This window comes from Nyctereutes procyonoides, unplaced genomic scaffold (assembly GCF_905146905.1).
Source record: "Nyctereutes procyonoides isolate TBG_1078 unplaced genomic scaffold, NYPRO_anot_genome, whole genome shotgun sequence".
NCBI classification, from domain to species: Eukaryota; Metazoa; Chordata; class Mammalia; order Carnivora; family Canidae; genus Nyctereutes; species Nyctereutes procyonoides.
In genome coordinates, this window is record NW_026575037.1 from 342,582 (window position 1) to 360,512 (window position 17,931).

Genomic DNA, 17,931 nt, shown 5'->3' on the forward strand with positions numbered 1-17,931 from the left:
CTTTGGGAGTTCATGGGAAAGGGAGATAATTGGAGATTTCTAAGAAGGCATAATCCAGAAATGGTACTCGATTGACTCTGAAAGCTGAGCAGGACTCCAGCAGTCAGAAGGAGGGGATCTAGGCTGGCTGTTTCCTATCTTTCCTGCTTCAGAGTCAATACTACCCATTTCAGGGAGGTAATTTTACTAAAACATTGCTTTGATCATGTCATTTGCTGGCTCAGAAACTTTGAATACTTTTTGCTGCCTCTAATATAGTGGCCAAATTCTTCATAATTGGCCTCAACATACAGTTATTGTACTAGATGGCTTTTAAGGTCATTTTACAAACCTGAGTCTATGATTATATAATTTTGCCATAATAGTTTTACTTTCCACAACTTCCCTACATGCCTCATTTTTTCTACCTCCTGGCTTTGCTAATACTACCCTATTCTCTTGGAATGCAGTTGCTTGTCTTCCTTTATTAAAGTTTAACCTCTTTTCAAGTTTTCTGTGAAAATCTCAGATCACATCAGACCAAAATAATCTTTCTTTTCTCTGAACATTCAGACCAATTACTATGTATAGGACTTATTTGAAAATGGACACACACCTCCTTGGCATGCACTTGTTATTTGAATCTCTTATTGTGTGTGCACATGGACAAGGATAGAAACCAATATGTAAAAAAAATTTTTGAGCTAAAAGATAATATGGATTTTCTTCTTTGAATGAATTCAGTTGTGCTCTTATTTTTACAAAATTTTAAACCTCTTATATACTTTTAAAATCATTAAGTCTCAGAAAATTAAATTAACCTCATTTAGTTTTATGTGTGTTAGAGCTTTAGCAAAGCCTTCCACAGTGACTTGTGTGTAATAGAAATTTATACAATTAAGAACAAACACACCCAGAATAAGAAGATATAAGGTAATTATATCCTACATTTGGAATAAAAGCACCTTATTTTTTAGCTTTCTGTTATATCCTCACATATTTATTCTCATAGAGCTTATTTTTTCTATGTTGTGTTTTGTGTATATTTCTCACTACCTACACTGGGTAAATTGGAGGCTTCTGATGACAAGGATGATACGTTATTTGTGTTTATATCTCCTACAGAGTGTCTTGCAGATAACTGGTGCCCTAAAATTTTTGACTTATGTCAGGGTAAAGCATTATATATAGGTATGTTTTCAATGTTGTGGATATAACCAACCAAGTACCTATCACCAAGAATATGTCCAAAGGCTCAAGATAACTTGCAGGTCCTTACATGGTTTCTCATGATTACGTTTTAATTTGTATTTGTATTTTTAAATTTAACTTAATTTATTTTCTTAGTTTATTTTTAAAAATTCAAGTATAATTAGCATACAGTGTTAAATTCTTAAAAAAAATTCCTTTCAAGTATATAATATAATGATTCAACAATTCTATATATTTCTCATTGCTCATCAAGATAAGTACCCTTAATCCCTTTTATTTATTTCACTCATCCCCCACCAACCTCCCCTCTGGCAACCACCAGTTGGTTCTCTGTATTTAAGAATGTTTTTATTGTTTGTCTCTTTTATCTTTGTTCATTTGTTTTGTTTCTTAATTCCACATATGAGTGAAATCATTTAGTACTTGTCTTTCTCTGATTTATTTCAGTTAGTATAATAACTTTCAAGGTCCATCTGTGTTGTTGCAAATGGCAAGATTTCATTCTTTTTAAAGACCGAGTAATAATCCATAGTGTGTGTGTGTGTGTGTGTGTGTGTGTACATATACTAAATCTTTAGCCATACATCTATAGATGGACACATGGGTTGCTTGCATATCTTGGCTATTGTAAATAATGCTGAAATAAACATAAAAGTGAATATATCCTTTAAATTGTTTTCATTTTTGTTGGGTAAATACCCTTTAATGGGATTACTGGATCATATGGTAATTCTATTTTAAATTTTTTGAGGAACTTCCATACTGTTTTCCTCAGCGGCTGCACCAGGTTACATTCCCACCATCAGTGCATGAGGTTTCCTTTTTCTTTTCATCTTTGCCAACATTTGTTATTTCTTCTGTTTTTTATTTTATCCATTCTGACAGGTGTGGGTGATATCATATTGTGGTTTTGATTAGCATTTCCCTGATGATTAGTTATTTTGAAAATCTTTTTCTGTGTCCTTTGGCTATCTCTGTATCTTCTTTGGAAAAATGTCTAATCAGGTCTTCTGCCCTTTTAAAAATTGGATTATTTGGTTTTTGGGTGTTGAGTTGTATAAGTTCCTTTATATATTTTGTATACGTACCTATAATTGAATATATCATTTGCAATATGTCCTCCTATTCAGTAGTTTTTCTTTTCATTTGTTGATGATTTCCTTTGCTCTGTAGAAGCTTTTTATTTTGGCATAGTCCCAATAGTTTAATTTTTCCTTTGTGTCCCTTGCCAAAGGAGACATATCTAGAAAATATGTTTCTATGGTAGATGTCAAAGAAATTAGCACCTATGTTTTTTTCTAGGAATTCTTTGGTTTCAGGTCTCACAGTTAGGTATTTAAACCATTTTGAGTTTATTTTTGTGTCTGATGTAAGAAAGTGATCCAGTTTCATTCTTTTGCCTGCAGCTGTCTAGTTTTCCCAATGCTATTTGTCAAAGAAACTTTTTCCCATTGTAAATTCTTGTCTCCTTTGTTATAGATCAGTTAACCATAAAAACATAGGTTTATTTCTGGCCTCTCTTTTCTGTTCCACTGATATATGTATCTATTTTTGTGCCTGTCCCATACTGTTTTGATGATTACAGCTTTGTAGTGTATCTTAAAACCTAGGATTGTGACACTTCCATCTTTCTTTTTCTTTCTCAAGATTGCTTTGGCTATTTGGAGTCTTTTGTTATTTCATACAAGTGTTAGTAATATTTGTTCTAGTTACGTGAAAAATGTTATTTTGATAGGGATTGCATGAAATGTGTAGATTACTTTGGGTAGTATGGACATTAAACAATATTGGTTCTTCTGATCCATGAGCATCACTGTGGTTAAGTTTATTCCTATTTTTGAGAGCAGGGGGTAAGGGCAGATGGAGAGAAAGAATCATACACAGGCTCCATGCCCAGCACAGAGCCTGATGCAGGCCTCCATCCCATGACCCTGAACTTATGATCTGAACTGAAATCAAGGGTCAGATGCTTAACCAATTTGAGCCATCTAGGCACCTCCAGTATTTTATTCTTTTTGGTTCAATTGTAAATGATGTAAATTGTAAATGTTTTCTTAATTTCTCTTTTTTGCCATTTCATTATTAGTTTATAGAAACACAACAGATTTTCACATATTAACTTTTTATCCCAAGTCTATTGAATTTGTGTATTAGTTCTAGTAGTTTTTTGGCGGATTCTTTAAGGTTTTCTATATATAGTATCATGTCATCTGCCAATAATGACAGCTTTACTTCCTCCTTACCAATCTGGATGGCTTTTACTTCCTTTTCTTGTCTGATTGCTGTGGTTCAAACTTCCAGTACTATGTTGAACAAAAGTGATGAGAGTGGACATCCTGATCTTGTTCCTGCTTTTAGAGGAGGAGCTCTTGGTTTTTCACCATTGACTATAATGTTAGCTGTGTGTTTTTCATATAAGGACTTTATTATGTTGAGGTATATTTAATACCTTGTTGAGAGGTTTTTATTATGAATGGATGTTGTAGTTTGTCAGATGCTTTTTCTGCATCTAGTGAGGTGATTATATGGTTTATCTCTTTTCTCTTGTCAATGTGATGTACCACGTTGATTGATTTGTGAATACTGAACTACCTTTGCATCCCTGAAATAGATAAATCCTGCTTCATCGTGGTGAATGATTTTTTTAATGTATTGTTGGATTTGATTTGCTAATATTTTGTTGAGGATTTCTGCATCTATGTTCATCAGAGATATTGGCCTGTAGTATTCTTTTTTGTAGTGTTTTTATCTGGTTTTAGTATCAGGAAAATGCTGGCCTCAGAATAAATTTGGATGCTTTCCTTCCTCCTCTATTATCTGGAATATTTTGAGAAGGATAGGTATTAACTCTACTTTAAATGTTTGGTAGAATTCACCTGTGAAGCCGTCTGGTCTTGGACTTTTGTTTTTTGGGAGGAGGAGGTTTTGTTTTTGTTTTGTTTTGTTTTAGTTACTGATTTGATTTCACTGCTGGTAATGAGTCTGTTCAAATTTTGTTTCTTTCTAATTCAATTTTGGAAGGTTGTACAGATTGTTGGCATTTAGTTTTCCATAATATTCTCTTAGAATCTTTCTATTTCTGTGGTGTGGGCTATTATTTTTCATTTATGATTTTATTTATTTGAGATCTCTCCCTTTCCTAATGAGTCTAAGTAAAGGTTTATCAATTTTGTTGATTTTTTCAAGGAACCAACTTTTGGCTTCATTAATCTGTTTTATTCTTTTAGTCTCGATTTCATTTTTTTCTGCTCTAGTTTTTTATTATTTTCTTCCATCTACGGGCATTAGGCTCTGTTTTCCTTTTTATAGCTCCTATAGGTATAAGGTTAAGTTGCTTATTTGAAATTTTTTTTTTTTGCTTCTTGAGGTAAGCCTACTTTGCTATAATCGTCCCTCTTTGAACAGCTTATGTTGCATCCCCAATATTTTGGACCACTGTGTTTTCATTTTCATTTCTCTCCATGTATTTTTTAATTTCCTCTTTGATTTCTTGGTTGACACATTCATTGTTTAGTAGCATGTTATTTAGCCTCCATCTATTTCTGTTATTCTGTTATTTCTTTTCAGCACTTTTTTTGGGTGTCATTGACTTCTAGTTTCATACAATTGTGGTCAGAAAAGATCCATGATATGATTTCAATATTTTTTAATTTGTTGAACCTTGTTTTGTGGCCTAATATGTGATCTATTCTGGAGAATGTGTCATGTAGACTTGAATGTATTCCAGTGTTTTTGGATAGAATGTTCAAATTTATCTGTTATCTGTTTATTTTTTTTAAAGATTTTATTTATTCATGAGAGACACAGAAAGAGAGAGAGGCAAAGACACAGAGGGAGAAGCAGGCTCCATACAGGGAGCCTGATGTGGGACTTGATCCTGGGACTCTAGGATCACACCCTAAGCCAAAGGCAGGTGCTAAACTGCTGAGCCACCCAGGGATCCCTAGATCCATTTAGTTTAATGTGTCACTCAAAGATTTTGTTTCTTTGTTAATATTCTGCCTGGAGCATCTATCCACTGATGTGAGTGGGGTGTTAAAGTTCCCTACTATTGTATTACTGTCCATTTCTTCCTTTAGGTCTGTTAATAGTTGCTTTATGTATTTAGTTCTTATGTTGGGTCTACAAATATTTACAACTGTTATATCCTCTTGTTGGATTTTTGCCTTTATCATTATGTAGTGTCCTTCTTTGTCTCTTATTTACAGTCTTTATTTTAAAGTCTATTTTGTCTGATAAAAATACTGCTATCCCATCTTTCTTTTTGCTTCCATTTACATGGTATATGCTTTTTCCATCCCTTCACTTTCAATTTACTTGTGTCTTTAGGTCTGAAATAAGTTTCTTATAGGTAGCCCATAGATGGGTCTTGCTTTTTTCTTTTTTTTAATCCATCCGTCACACAGTGTCTTTTGATTGGAGCATTTAGTCCATTTACATTCAAAGTAATTATTGATTAGTACGTACTAATTGCCATTTTGTTACCTGTTTTCTGGTTGTTTTTGTAGTTCTCTGTTCCTTACTTCTTTTGCTCTCTTCCCTTGTGGTTTGATAGCTTTCTTTAGTGATATGCTTAGATTGCTTTCTCCTTATTTTTTGCATATGTATTATAGGTTTCTAATTTGCATCTACCCTTACACTCATATATAACATCTTATGCATATAGCAGTCTATATTAAGTTGATGGTCACTTAAGTTTGAACTCATTCTAAAAGCACTAGTTTTCCTCCCCCTCCCATGTTTTATGTATATGATGTCATACTTTATCTCCTCTTATTTCATGAATCTCTTGACTGATTTTTTTATAGATCTGATTTTACTGCCTTTGTGCTTTAAACTCCAACCTTGTTTTATGAGTGATTAATCTAATACTTTTATTATGTTTATATTTAACTGTGAAATTTTTTCCCTTTCACAGTTTTCTTACTCCTGAATATGGCCTTTTCTTTCCATTCAAGGGATTCCCTTTAATGTTTCTTGTAAGTCTGGTTTATTTGTGATGAACTCCTTTAACTTTTGTTGTCTGGGAAATTCTTTATCTCTCCTTCTATTCTGAATGATAGCTATACTGAGTAAAGTATGTTTGGTTGTAGGTTTTTTTTTTTCTTTTCAGTACTTTGAATATATCAGGCCACTCTCTTCTGGCTTGCAAAGTTTCTGCTGAAAAAAATCAGCTGAGCCTTACGGGGTTTCCCTTGTATGTAAATGTTTTCTTGGGGCAGCCCGGGTAGCTCAGTGGTTTAGTCCCGCCTTCAGCCTGGGGCCTGATCCTGGAGACCCAGGATCGAGTCCTGTGTTGGGCTCCCTGCATGGAGCCTGCTTCTCCCTCTGACTGTGTCTCTGCCTCTCTCTTTCTCTATGTCTCTCATGAATGAATAAATAAAATCTTTAAAAAAAATAAATGTTTTCTTTTCTCTTGCTGCTTTTAAACTTCTCTCTTTATCACTATTTTTTGCCATTTTAATTATTATGTGTCTTGAGGTGGACCTTCTTGGGTTGATTTTTATTGGAGGCTCTCTGTGCCTCCTGGAATCAGATAGCTGTTTCCCCTCATAGATTAGGGAAGTTTAGAGCTATTAATTTTTAAAATAAATTTTCTCCTTCCTTTCTCTTTTCTCTTTCTGGGATCCCAAAATGCAAATGTTATTATGCTTGATGAGTTCCCTTAACCTATTCTCATTTTTTATTATTCTTTTTTTTTTCTGTTCATTTTAGTTTCTTTCCAGTACTCTGTCTTCCAGCTTGCTGATCCATTCTTCTGCCTCCTCAACTATACTTTTGATTCCTTTAGTGTATTTTTTATTTCATTTATTGAATTCTTCATCTGATTGGTTCTTTTTTATATCTTCTATCTTTTTGTTGAAGGTCTCACTAGACCCTCCATTTTTTTCTCAAGTCCAGTAGGTGTAATTACTTTGATTTTTTTTTTTTAATCAGGCATATTCTTGTCTTTGTTTCATTTAGCTCTGTTCCTGGTGATTTTGCCCTGTTCTTTCATTTGTGACGTATTCCTCTGTCTCCTCATTTTGTCTGTGTTTCTATGTATTAGGAAAAGCAGTTATGTCTCCTGGATCTTGAAAGTAGTAGTTTTATGAGGTAGAAGCCTGTGGTGCCCTGTAGCACAACGTCTTCTGTTCAGCAGAACCAGGCACTCCAGAGGTGTCTCCTGTGTGGGTTTCATGTGCCCTAATATTGTGGCAGCCTTCTTTGCCTTCAGTCCAGTGAACTGCAATGGCTCACTTTACCTGTTGTGGGCAAGATTTGGTCCCTGTGCTGTTAAGGGGCCAGCCAGGGGTGCCTGTGGGCTTGTAGTTGGGTGATGGGGCAGTCAGACCAGAGGCCTGCCCTCTCAGCCTGTTTGTCAGGGTTGCAAAGTGACCCCAAACTGCAGGGCTTTCTTTCTGTGCTGCCTCACTGGAGGTTTTTATTGGTGGGTGGGGCTGGCAGTTAGACAAAGACACCTTCCCCCATACCATTGGGGCTGCAAATGTACTGATCAGCAGGGCACTCTCTCTACACTGTCAGTTGTAAGGCCAGGCTGCTAGGGCTGCAGTGGAATTGGAGTGTGGTTATCTTCCTCTCTCACAAGGACAGGAGTCACTTTGGAATGGTGCCAGTCCCTGTTGAGGCTGCTTGCAGGATGAGATGCAGTAGGAGCCACTTTGGGAGGACTCCTACAGAGTGGAGTGGGTTGGATGGAGTGAATTCACAAGAGAATGCAGGGGTGGGGTGCACAGTGTCAGCAAGGTAGGTGGAGGGTATTGAAGCTGGTTTCCAAGATGTCTGATCAAGATGTCAAGATCTAGGCTTGGGGTAGGAGTGTAGGCAGGTAGGAAGAAATGGCATTTTATAACTGTTTTGTTCTTGGAGAACTCTCCTAAAGATTTCTGCCCCTCTAGCATGCATTCTGAAATTAGTAAATAAATCTCCTTCCCATAACCCCTTGTGCCTTTTCAAACTGCTGCTTCTATGCTGTATCTAGGTGGGATTGTTTGTTGTACTGTCTCATTAGGGGCAGGGATTCAGATTCTTATCTCTCTTCATAGCTCTCAGAGTTGAGTCTGCCAATTTTTTAAGTTCCAGAGTTAAGTCTCACTGGTTGTAAAAACAAACAAACAAACAAACCCAAAAAAACCCCCAAAAACTCACAAAGTTAAGTTCCAAGGGTTTGCAAAGCCAACTGTTATGGGGCCTTATATTCCTCCTGTAGATCCCCTGTGCCTGGGATCCTTGGTATAAGGTCTTCTCTGTGCTTATGGAGTCCTTCGCATTTTTGCTTAGTCTCACCAGGAGTCTGGCTCCCCATGCATGGCATCTTTGCCCCCTACATTTTTTGATGTGACGTCCTCTCTCTGATGAACTGTGGAAAGTCTATTCTGCCAGTCTTTGGGTCATTCTCTGCTGTGGTTGCACTGATGTGGCTGTTATCCAGGTGTGTTCCTTGGACCAAGTGAACTTGGGATCCTCCTACTCTGCTGTTTTCCCAGGAGTCCTCCCATTTTTAAATAAATATTTTGAAATGTTTTTAGTTCAATCATCACAGCATACATAAAAATTATGATAAAGAATGTTTTATAACTAGACAGTTTATTTTTTATTGTGTTGCTTATGTAGTAACTTCAAGTACTAAATACATCTTTAATAAGTATCTTTGTCTTTATGGGGCCAGTTGCTGTGAAAAGATTATTCTTTAGGTCAAAAGTAAAGTTAATTTAGGATTTGGGCTTTTTAAAAAAGATTTATTGATGATTTATTTGAGAGAGAGAGAGAGAGAGAGAACATAAGCAGGAGGGGCAGAGGGAGTGGGAGAGAGAGAATCTGAAGCAAACTCTGTGATAAGCACCGAGCCCAACACAGGGCTTGATCTCACAACCCTGAAATCATGACCTGAGCTGAAACCAAGAGTCAGATGCTCAACCAACTGTGCCACCCAGGCACCCCATTTTTAACACTAATACTGGATATTGGCTTATAAAATATATCTCTTTTTACTCCTACATATTCTTAGAATATGGTAGATCCTACATATTATTTAGTAGATAAAGGTTCTGTCAGTAGAAAATCTCTTTTTCTACTGTGTAGGTCATAAGCTTCTGAGAATAACTTTGCATCTCAAGTAATCTTGGATCTAAGGGGAACCTAAGAAATTAGTCTAATCCCTTACCCCTTGTCTCTGTCTGAACACATACACTCACTTTTAGATATGACACTGTGGTCTGTATGGCCATATTCTTTGCACAGAGAATTGTCAACAGTCTCTAACTTTTGCTTTATGTTCTGTTTTTCTCCTATGTGATTTTAAGGGGAATCTACACATAATTCAAGGGTCCCCTATAGTTTGCCTGCTTTAAACACCTGTGGGTCTATTATAGTTTGAAATTATTACCACTAGTAAATGATTTATTTAAAAACATTTCCTCTTAAGAAAACCCTGAACAATTATGGTACTTGGAAATGTTGACCATAGCTGTGAAGTTGGCATGGTCACACTACAGTAGTAGCTGGTCCCAGCTCTTCCCTGAAGGGGCGGATGCTTCAGGCCCCAGAGGAAAAAAGCATGGCCAAGATCTGAAGCCTCAGAAGAGAAATACTTTAGATGCACTCCATGCTTCGAGGCATGGTGGGCAGCGAGAGGGCAGTGGGCATATCGACCCCTGGCCATAGCCTGACACAAACTTTATTGTATTTACAACCTCACCACAAAAACCCGAATAATGTAGATTTGGATTATGTAGAGAGATGGTTGGAGAGAGATGAATTTCATAGTGACTAAGAGAAGCAAGCATTTAACTAAAAACTAGGAAAATAACAAACAGGAAAGAAGGTCAGACCCCGAAATTAGCAAATTGAAAAACAAAACAAAAAATACACATAAAATGTCTTTAGTAATCAAATACTGTGTGCCCTTTTACCACTCATGCCTTCCCCAACCTCATTTGAATGTAGTATATGTTTCTTCCTGAGAGTGAAGAGAAGCAGCTTAAATACATCACAGTAGATTATAGGAGATTGCTATTTTGAACAGCTGTTCTAAATGTGTGATTTGTGATCTGCTACTGAACCACAATATCCCATCACTTTAAATAGCTGATTAATGACTTTAATCTACATTTTCTCTATTTTAAACTATTTCATCACTAAAACAGCTTCTAAAAACTATTAAACAACTAATGGGAGGGTCTGCTTTTCAGAATTACCACAATGACTTGTGATTTCTTGTATGAATAAGTGTTTACTCAAAGAAAGCCTTCATTCTTTTGAGAGAGAGAATAACATAGCACATAAATATCTGGGCTCTGGAGTTAAATTTTTGGGGTCATATCTAGCTCTTAATCCCTCTATGCTCATGTTGTAATGATACCAATCTCATTGGACTTCTTATTCAACAGATGCTTGTTGAAGCCAACTGGGTGCCACATAGTTTCAAGGCACTGGGGGCATGGAACAGACAAAACCCCTTGCTCACAAGAGCTTATGTTGTAATGGAAGAAGACAGAAAATAATACACACAAAAATCAGTAAACTATATAGTATGTTTGAAGGCATAAAGTGCTATGGAGAAAAATAGAATAGTAAAAAGAGGATGAGAGTACTGGAAGGGAGGGATGCAATTTTGAATAGGGTCATCATGGTAGGTCTCATTGAAAAGATAAATTTGAAAAAAGACTTCAAAGAGGTGATGCTGAGAGCCATGCTGATGTATGGGGGATGCATATTCTAGACAAAGGGAATAGGTAGCATAAAGGTTTTGAGGTGGGAGCATGCTTGGCAGGTCCGAAAAAAAGAAAGGAGTCTGTGTGGCTGGACCTCTCCCATGAACAAGTTGGGGAGAGTAGATGATTTAAAGAGGCAGAGGGTGGGAGGCCGGTTGAGTAGGGCCTATGGACCATGGTAAGGACTTTCACCCTGGGTAGAATAGTATTGCATAATAGTATAGAATGTTTTGAGCAGAAGAATGGCAGAAAGCCCCTTTTTTTAAAAAAAGGATCACTTTGGCCTCTGTGTTAAGGATTGATGTTTGGGGGACAAGTGTGGAAGCAGAGACCAAAATAGGTGATCAAAACAATAAGATAACCATGGCTTGGACTAATGTGGTAACAATGGGGAGTGGTAAAAAGATGTTGAATTTTATTTAAGTAAATTAATTAATTTTTAAAAAATTTTACTTTTAAGTAAAAGTAAAGCCATCATGGGACTTGAATCTATAATCTCAAGATCAAGAGTCGGCATGCTCCACCAACTGAGCCAGCCAGGTGCCCCAAAATGTTGAATTTTAAATAAATTTTACTTTATTTTAAACATTTATTTATTTGAGAGAGAAAATAGGAGTATTAGTGGGGGAAAGGTAGAGAGAGAATCTACAGCAGACTTCCCATTGAGCATGGAGCCCAATGTGGAGCTTGATCTAATGATCCCGAGATCATGACCTTAGCTGAAACAAAGAGTTGGACGCTTAACCAACCAAGCCACCAGTCACCCGAATTTTGAATACATTTAAAAAAGTAGAGTCAATAGCATTTTGTCATGATTGGATGTGGAGTGTGAGAGAGAGAAAACGAGGATTTTGGCTTAAGCACTTGGAAATACGGAATTGCCCCTGAGGAGGGGAAAACTGTGGTGGAGCAGGTTTTAGGAAGGAGATCACAAGTTCAGTTTTGGCCTATTACATTTGAGATGCCCATTAGACATCCAAGTGGAGAGGGTGAATTGTCCAAAACATTTATGAGTCTGGAGTTAGGGGATATAAGTCCAAGCTGGAGATCACTATGGGAACTGTCAGAATGTTGTGGAATTCAAAGCAGTGAGACTGGGTAATAGCATGAATTTGGGATCTGGAATCAGACGACTTGATACCACCACTTATTAGCTGAGGAACTTTGGGAAAGCCACTTTGCTTCTCTGTGACTCATTCTCTCCTCCTATAAAATGAGAAGAATAATAGTAACTACTTCATGGAGTTAAAATAAAAATTTAAATCAAAGTCACTAATACCTGTAAAACACTTAGAACATAACATACTCAATGAATGTGAACCGTTCATTTTCACTACAGCTATTCTGTATACCTCCTAGAATACCCCAAGTCCTTGCACAGACTCATGTGATTAGTGTGGCAATACAACTTTTTATACTGTGATTTATGTTTATGGTTTGGTGTGGTTAATTGGTACTAATTCCCCTGAGTTGGTCTTGCTTCCAGACTTAAACTGGCCTGGATTTTTGGTATTTGCTCTGCCTGAGTTGTTGATACATTTTGAAAACCTGTATATATTTTAATATGTGTTACTTGTTCCAAAAAAAATCTTATGAGTTTCTTCAGCAATGGTCTCCTTTGCTTTTCTCAGTGCTCAGCAGAGGAGCAGTCAGGTTCACAAGAAAAACACAATTGGAAATCAGGTAGGAATTTTTAGAATAATCAGTGCATGCCTGCCCCAGAGAATTGGAACTCAGTCGCTTGATTATTTTTTAATGCAAAATAATCGTGTGCAAACTTTGCTGAAAATGCAGCTTTTTGTTTTGTTTTTGCTTGTAAGGTTTTTGGAGTGTGTTGCATTTTATTTATTTATTTATTTTTGCTATTTTACGCACTTTATGATTTATTTTAGATAACTTTTCTGCTATTTGCTCTGCTTTTCACAATTGACTCTTTGTGTCCTACTTTGCTTGCTTATGTTACCCCTAAATTTGATTTAACATCAAATCTGTGAGTCAGTTCAAGGTTAAAATACGGTGAGTAGTTGCATGAGCTTCTGGTGCTGCTGACTAGTTCACACATTTGCACAGCTTGGTAACAGTGAAGGGACAGCTCATAAAGATGGCAGTTGTTGGATTGAATCTCTGCCACAAAAAATTCCTGTTGGTTAATGAAGACGTTAATTCCTAGATCTGATCTTTTAGGTTTTTGTGTTTTGGGCTGACCTGCTGTCTCTAACTAATAGCGCTCTGCAGAGATTGCATTAACTCTGACAGTTTGCTGTTTCTTTTATGTTTTATGTGATAATGAATATTTGTATTGTTATTTCTTTTCAAGTCAAAACAATGATGATTTCACGTTTTTTTTAAATTCAGAGGTACAATTATTGAACAAATTGAAACCTCTGCTCTAGAATTTTTTCCATTGTTTTGAAAGGAGAAGAGGTAATAACAGACTTTATTTTAAAAACTTTTTTCTGAACTAAAGCATATAATTCTTTGCTATTTCAGGGAACCAATCTTCCGCCTTCAAGGCAAATTGTACGAGCTAAGTTCTGTAAGCTTTACTGTTGCTTTTTCATTTAGCTTCCCAAGGGCACAGTTTGTCTTTAACTGATTAACTCAACTAGCGCTTGCTACTAATTTTTTTAAACTTAGGTTGTCTTGTCCGTAACACTGTATCATTGAAATAAAAATCCTTTTAAGAGGGTTCATCCCTTCACTGCTAATAACTTGCTGTGATTGAAAGGTATGAACTAGTTAACTCTAAAATGCTATAATAATAAACCCTTAACATTGTGGGTGCTTTGATATTTCTCTAATTTTAATGGGCCTTAAAATAATTAAAATCATTAATGATCTTCATCTCTGTCTCTTTGTGCTATGTTGTTATGAGGCGTAAGCCTTTCTCTACAACTTGTATGATCATATTTCCAATAAATGTAGTTGGTGCTTCTAAAAGGTGGGTGAATATTAAACATCTGATTTTGTTATATTTGTTGATAAGCCTACTCAATTATGTGTATTCATTAAAAAATAAAACAAAACCAAAATCACATCGATTGTTATCTTATATGCCTTTAAAGTTGAATCTTTTAAAACCAGATATTCTATCTTCATTTTATGGAAGTGTAGAGATACTATAAAATTACTGGAAAGGCATTAAACAACAACAACATTACGCTCCCATTTGTACCACAGATGAAGCAGCCCTAAAGTCTTTTTTCAGTTGTGCTCAAGTTGAGAATGAGATTGGAGCCTGGGCCAATTATTTGCCCCTGACGTTTTGGAAGAAAGACTTTGGAACTAGACATTACTGGGTTCAAATTCTGCTCTGTCACTTAGTAGCACTGTGACCTGGGACAAACTGAACCTGAGTTTGCTCATTTGTATGATGAAAAGAATAGAAAAGAAAAATAAAAAATATATCTGTAGGATGATTGTGAGAATTAGAAGTAATTTCCATAAAGAGGTTTGCATCTGGGTACTGGATGTGTGCCCTGCAAACAATATTTCCCTTGCTCTTAGCAGGCAGGTGCTGTTCTTGAAACTTTCAGAAGAAAAATATAAAAATGTAAAAAAGTTACAAAAGTTATAAAATGAGAACAATGAAACATTTGGGGAAATTAGAAGCTTTGGCAAATTATTCTGAAGATTGCAATGCCCAGATTAAGGCTTGATGTGTCATGGATTTATACATAAAACTTTCTTCATGATCAGAAGCTCTAGCTCATAGAAGTTTATATTTATTGGAAAAGCAATAGTATAGTGGCATGAATGCATATTTTAAAACCAATCTGGAAGGAAATTCAGAACAGTTTTCGATTATATATTGCTTTCAAATGCTGAAATAATGCTAATTGTGTTTCTGTGACTTTACTTTCATTGAGTACTTCAAAGCCCACACAGTATGGAAGTCTTTAATTCAAGATAATAGAATTGGGTGAGTCTTAGAATATAGATCCCTACCCAAAACACTTGGGGCCAGCTGTGTCATTAATGTCAGAATTTTTTGGATTTTAGAAGAAAAGTATATTTTTTGGATTTTAGAAGAAAAGTATATTTTTGGATTTTAGAAGAAAAATATATCACATATATCCTATATTACCCTATATTCATGTGGGGTCAAGAGTCAGCACCCTTTAATTAAACACGTTATGTTTCTTCATTAAAGCAAATGAACAATCATCACACTAAGTGGATTAAATGAGAGATAAACATTTTCATATCAGGTTATATTTTGCTGCTAAATTTTTGTTTTGTTTTGTTTATTTGTTTTACTTTTCTATTTTAAATGTTTTTAGAGAAGGAAAGAGAGAGAGAGAGAGAGAGAGAGAGAGAGAGAGGCAGAGGAGGGGCAGATCAGAGGGAGAAAGAGAATCTTAAGCAAGCTCCAGGCCCAGTGCAGAGCACAACACAGGGCTTTATCTCACCACTCTGAGATCATGACCTGAGCTGAAATCAGGAGTTGCTGCTTACCTGATTGAGCCACCTGGGTGCCCCTATTTGTTTTAAACAAAAACCTTTTGGACACCTGGGTGGCTCGGTGGTTGAATGTCTGCCTTCTGCTCAGGTTGTGATCCCGCCATCCTGGGATGGAGTCCTGCATCATCACTCTGCCTATGTCTCTCCCTGTCTCTATGTGTCTCTCATGAATAAATAAATAAAATCTTTAAAAAAATTTTAAAACCCCCCAAACCTTTTACTTTGCAAGTAAGGGGTTATGAACCTAAATATCTTATATTCCAGGATCAAGTTCTGTAATTACATGCAGTACAGTATATTTTAGTATATTTTATTACTTTTTGCTACTTAGCAGAAACGAACCATACCTATTTGAAATCATTTTCTTTACGAATCTGAATGTCTGAGGTTGATTTGAATTTGTATAAAAAGTTTTTGCCGATTAAGAAGCTCAAAGCCAGGGACCCTTGGAGCCCAGACTGTTAACTGATGCTGCTTTTTATAGTTGATGGGGCTGAAATACCCTTTGCTATGATGGTTCATCCATTGTGATATTCCCTTTGGGCTCCTGGTTATCAAAGATCCTGCTGTACAGAGTCTGCTCTGAAATATTTTAGAAGGATTTAAGGAAAGCAAAACCCCTCTTTAAAGACTATCTTGTCTTATGGCTGTCCAGAAATTTGTTGGGTTGAAATTTCCACAAGTTGATGTCAACATTTGTACAAAAAAATGTGAGCACACGATTAGCTTAAAGTTACACTGCCCGATAATTTAAATGCAACCTTCATTCATCCCTTCACTCATCAAATAAGTATTCAAAACCTAAGAGTATAAAAAACTGTGGTAGATGTTTAGAACTGAAAGATGAATAATTCATGGGTCCTATCCTCAGGGACCTCACAGCCCATGGGGGATGATGGTAAGTAAACAAACTGAAGTCTACCTCTTTTTTTTCAAGGCAACTTCCTTCTGGTCCTTCAGGTCACATTGAAATGTCACTTCGGGAATATACTGGCCCTGACCATTAGATCTAAAATCACCTTCCCCTCTTGTGTCTTGACCTTATCTATTATCTTCTTATGTTGTTAATTATTTTTTCATCTTCCTTCTCTAGGGCCTCAGCTCTACTGAAGCTTTTTTTTTTTTTTTTTTTTTTTTTTGTGGTGCTGAAAGCCATGGAGTATCATTGTAAGGTTTCAAGTACAATCATAAATTTTAGCAAGATGAGTCTGCCTGTATGTGAAAGGTTTTGAAGGGAGGACAAGGTTAGAAAAAGGAGATGAGTTAGGAGGCTGTTGCAGACAAGAGATTATGGTGATCTGGGCTTGGTGATTGTGCTGGATTTGAGGAGAAGCTGATGCATTGAGGAGGATTTGTGATGAACTGGATGTTGGGAAGAGGACTTGTCATCATCAGCAATGCTGTTTAGATATCTGATTTAGGCACAGGTGAGATAATGGTGCTCTCCATGGAGAAGGAAGTATAGTGAGAAACTCAGATTTGGATTCAGTTAGGAAGGGTAGATATGTTGAATATGAGTTACTGTGGGAGAAGGAAGTAAAAGTGTCCAGAGAGTTGTTGGATAAAAGTGTCTAGAGTTGAGAAGAGACAGAGAACTATTTATCTCAAAGGTAGTAGGAAGCCATTGAAGAGTTTTTAGGGAAGGGATATCATCTGACTTGTATGGTGGAAAGATTGTGTGTCGGCCATATGGGATGATTTGGAGGAGTAAAACTAGAAATGTAGAAATTGGTGAAGATGTTTTTGAAATGATTCAGGTAAAATACAAATGTTGGTAGCAACTGGTATGTAGACAGGAAAGATCCAAAATACATTTAGAGGGTAGGAAGAGTTATAAATAGTTGTGGAATTGGGAGGAGGGAGTTCTCTTTCCAGGCAATGGCTCAGGACATACCCTGACAAAGGGAGTGCAGGGGAAGAAGAAGCATATTTTAGGGGAAAAGGTGATGATTTCAGTTTCAGATACATTTTTTGGTGCCTATTGGAGATGTCAATAGGGTTAAATTTCAAGACTTATCTGGACTGGAAATATGTTTTACAGCTCTCAATGTATACATGGTAGTTGAAATCATGGAAGTAGATGAAATTGCCTCCAGTGGATAAAAGCATGGAAGAAAATACAGGATTTAAAGGCTAATGGAGAAATAAAGAGTTGGGGCAGAATGAGAAACTGGGAAGGAATCTAAGGAGTAAAAGAGAGGTAGGCAGACTTGGAAAACGGTATGGTGAGAGCCAACAGAAGAGTTCGGTTCAAGGGGGGGAATGACCAGTTAATATTGAATGTTTCCTAGAGATCAAGAATCACTGGGGAAGTTGTCAAAATAAGTGGACTGGTAGGAGGTCCTATGAGGTGCTGGTCACCTGAGTCATTACCAGTCCTTTTGGTCTTGTGAATGACTCTTCTACTCTATAGCTAAAAGGTAGCGTTACTTTTGTACCTTTCAGCTAAAATAAAGTTGAGAAACCAGACAATGGAATTGAGCTGAGCTGAGTTTTTTCCAGGGAGGCAGCAAATGTAGTCAAGGGAACAGAAGGGAAGTTTTGAGAAGATAGGTTGAAATAA

General features: G+C 36.5%; 1 protein-coding gene across 5 annotated transcripts in view; it reads left to right on the plus strand.

Moving 5' to 3' along the window:
- DNM3 (dynamin 3) overlaps positions 1-17,931 on the plus strand; it is a 555,059-nt gene that overhangs the window by 238,072 nt on the left and 299,056 nt on the right. For 3 of the 5 annotated variants that reach the window (XM_055319209.1, XM_055319207.1, XM_055319210.1), the window contains exons 13-14: positions 12,536-12,587; positions 13,395-13,424. In XM_055319209.1, coding sequence (XP_055175184.1) covers positions 12,536-12,587; positions 13,395-13,424 — 82 coding nt within the window. The remainder of the gene's footprint in view (positions 1-12,535; positions 12,588-13,394; positions 13,425-17,931) is intronic. The other 2 variants (XM_055319208.1, XM_055319212.1) reach the window with 1 other exon arrangement.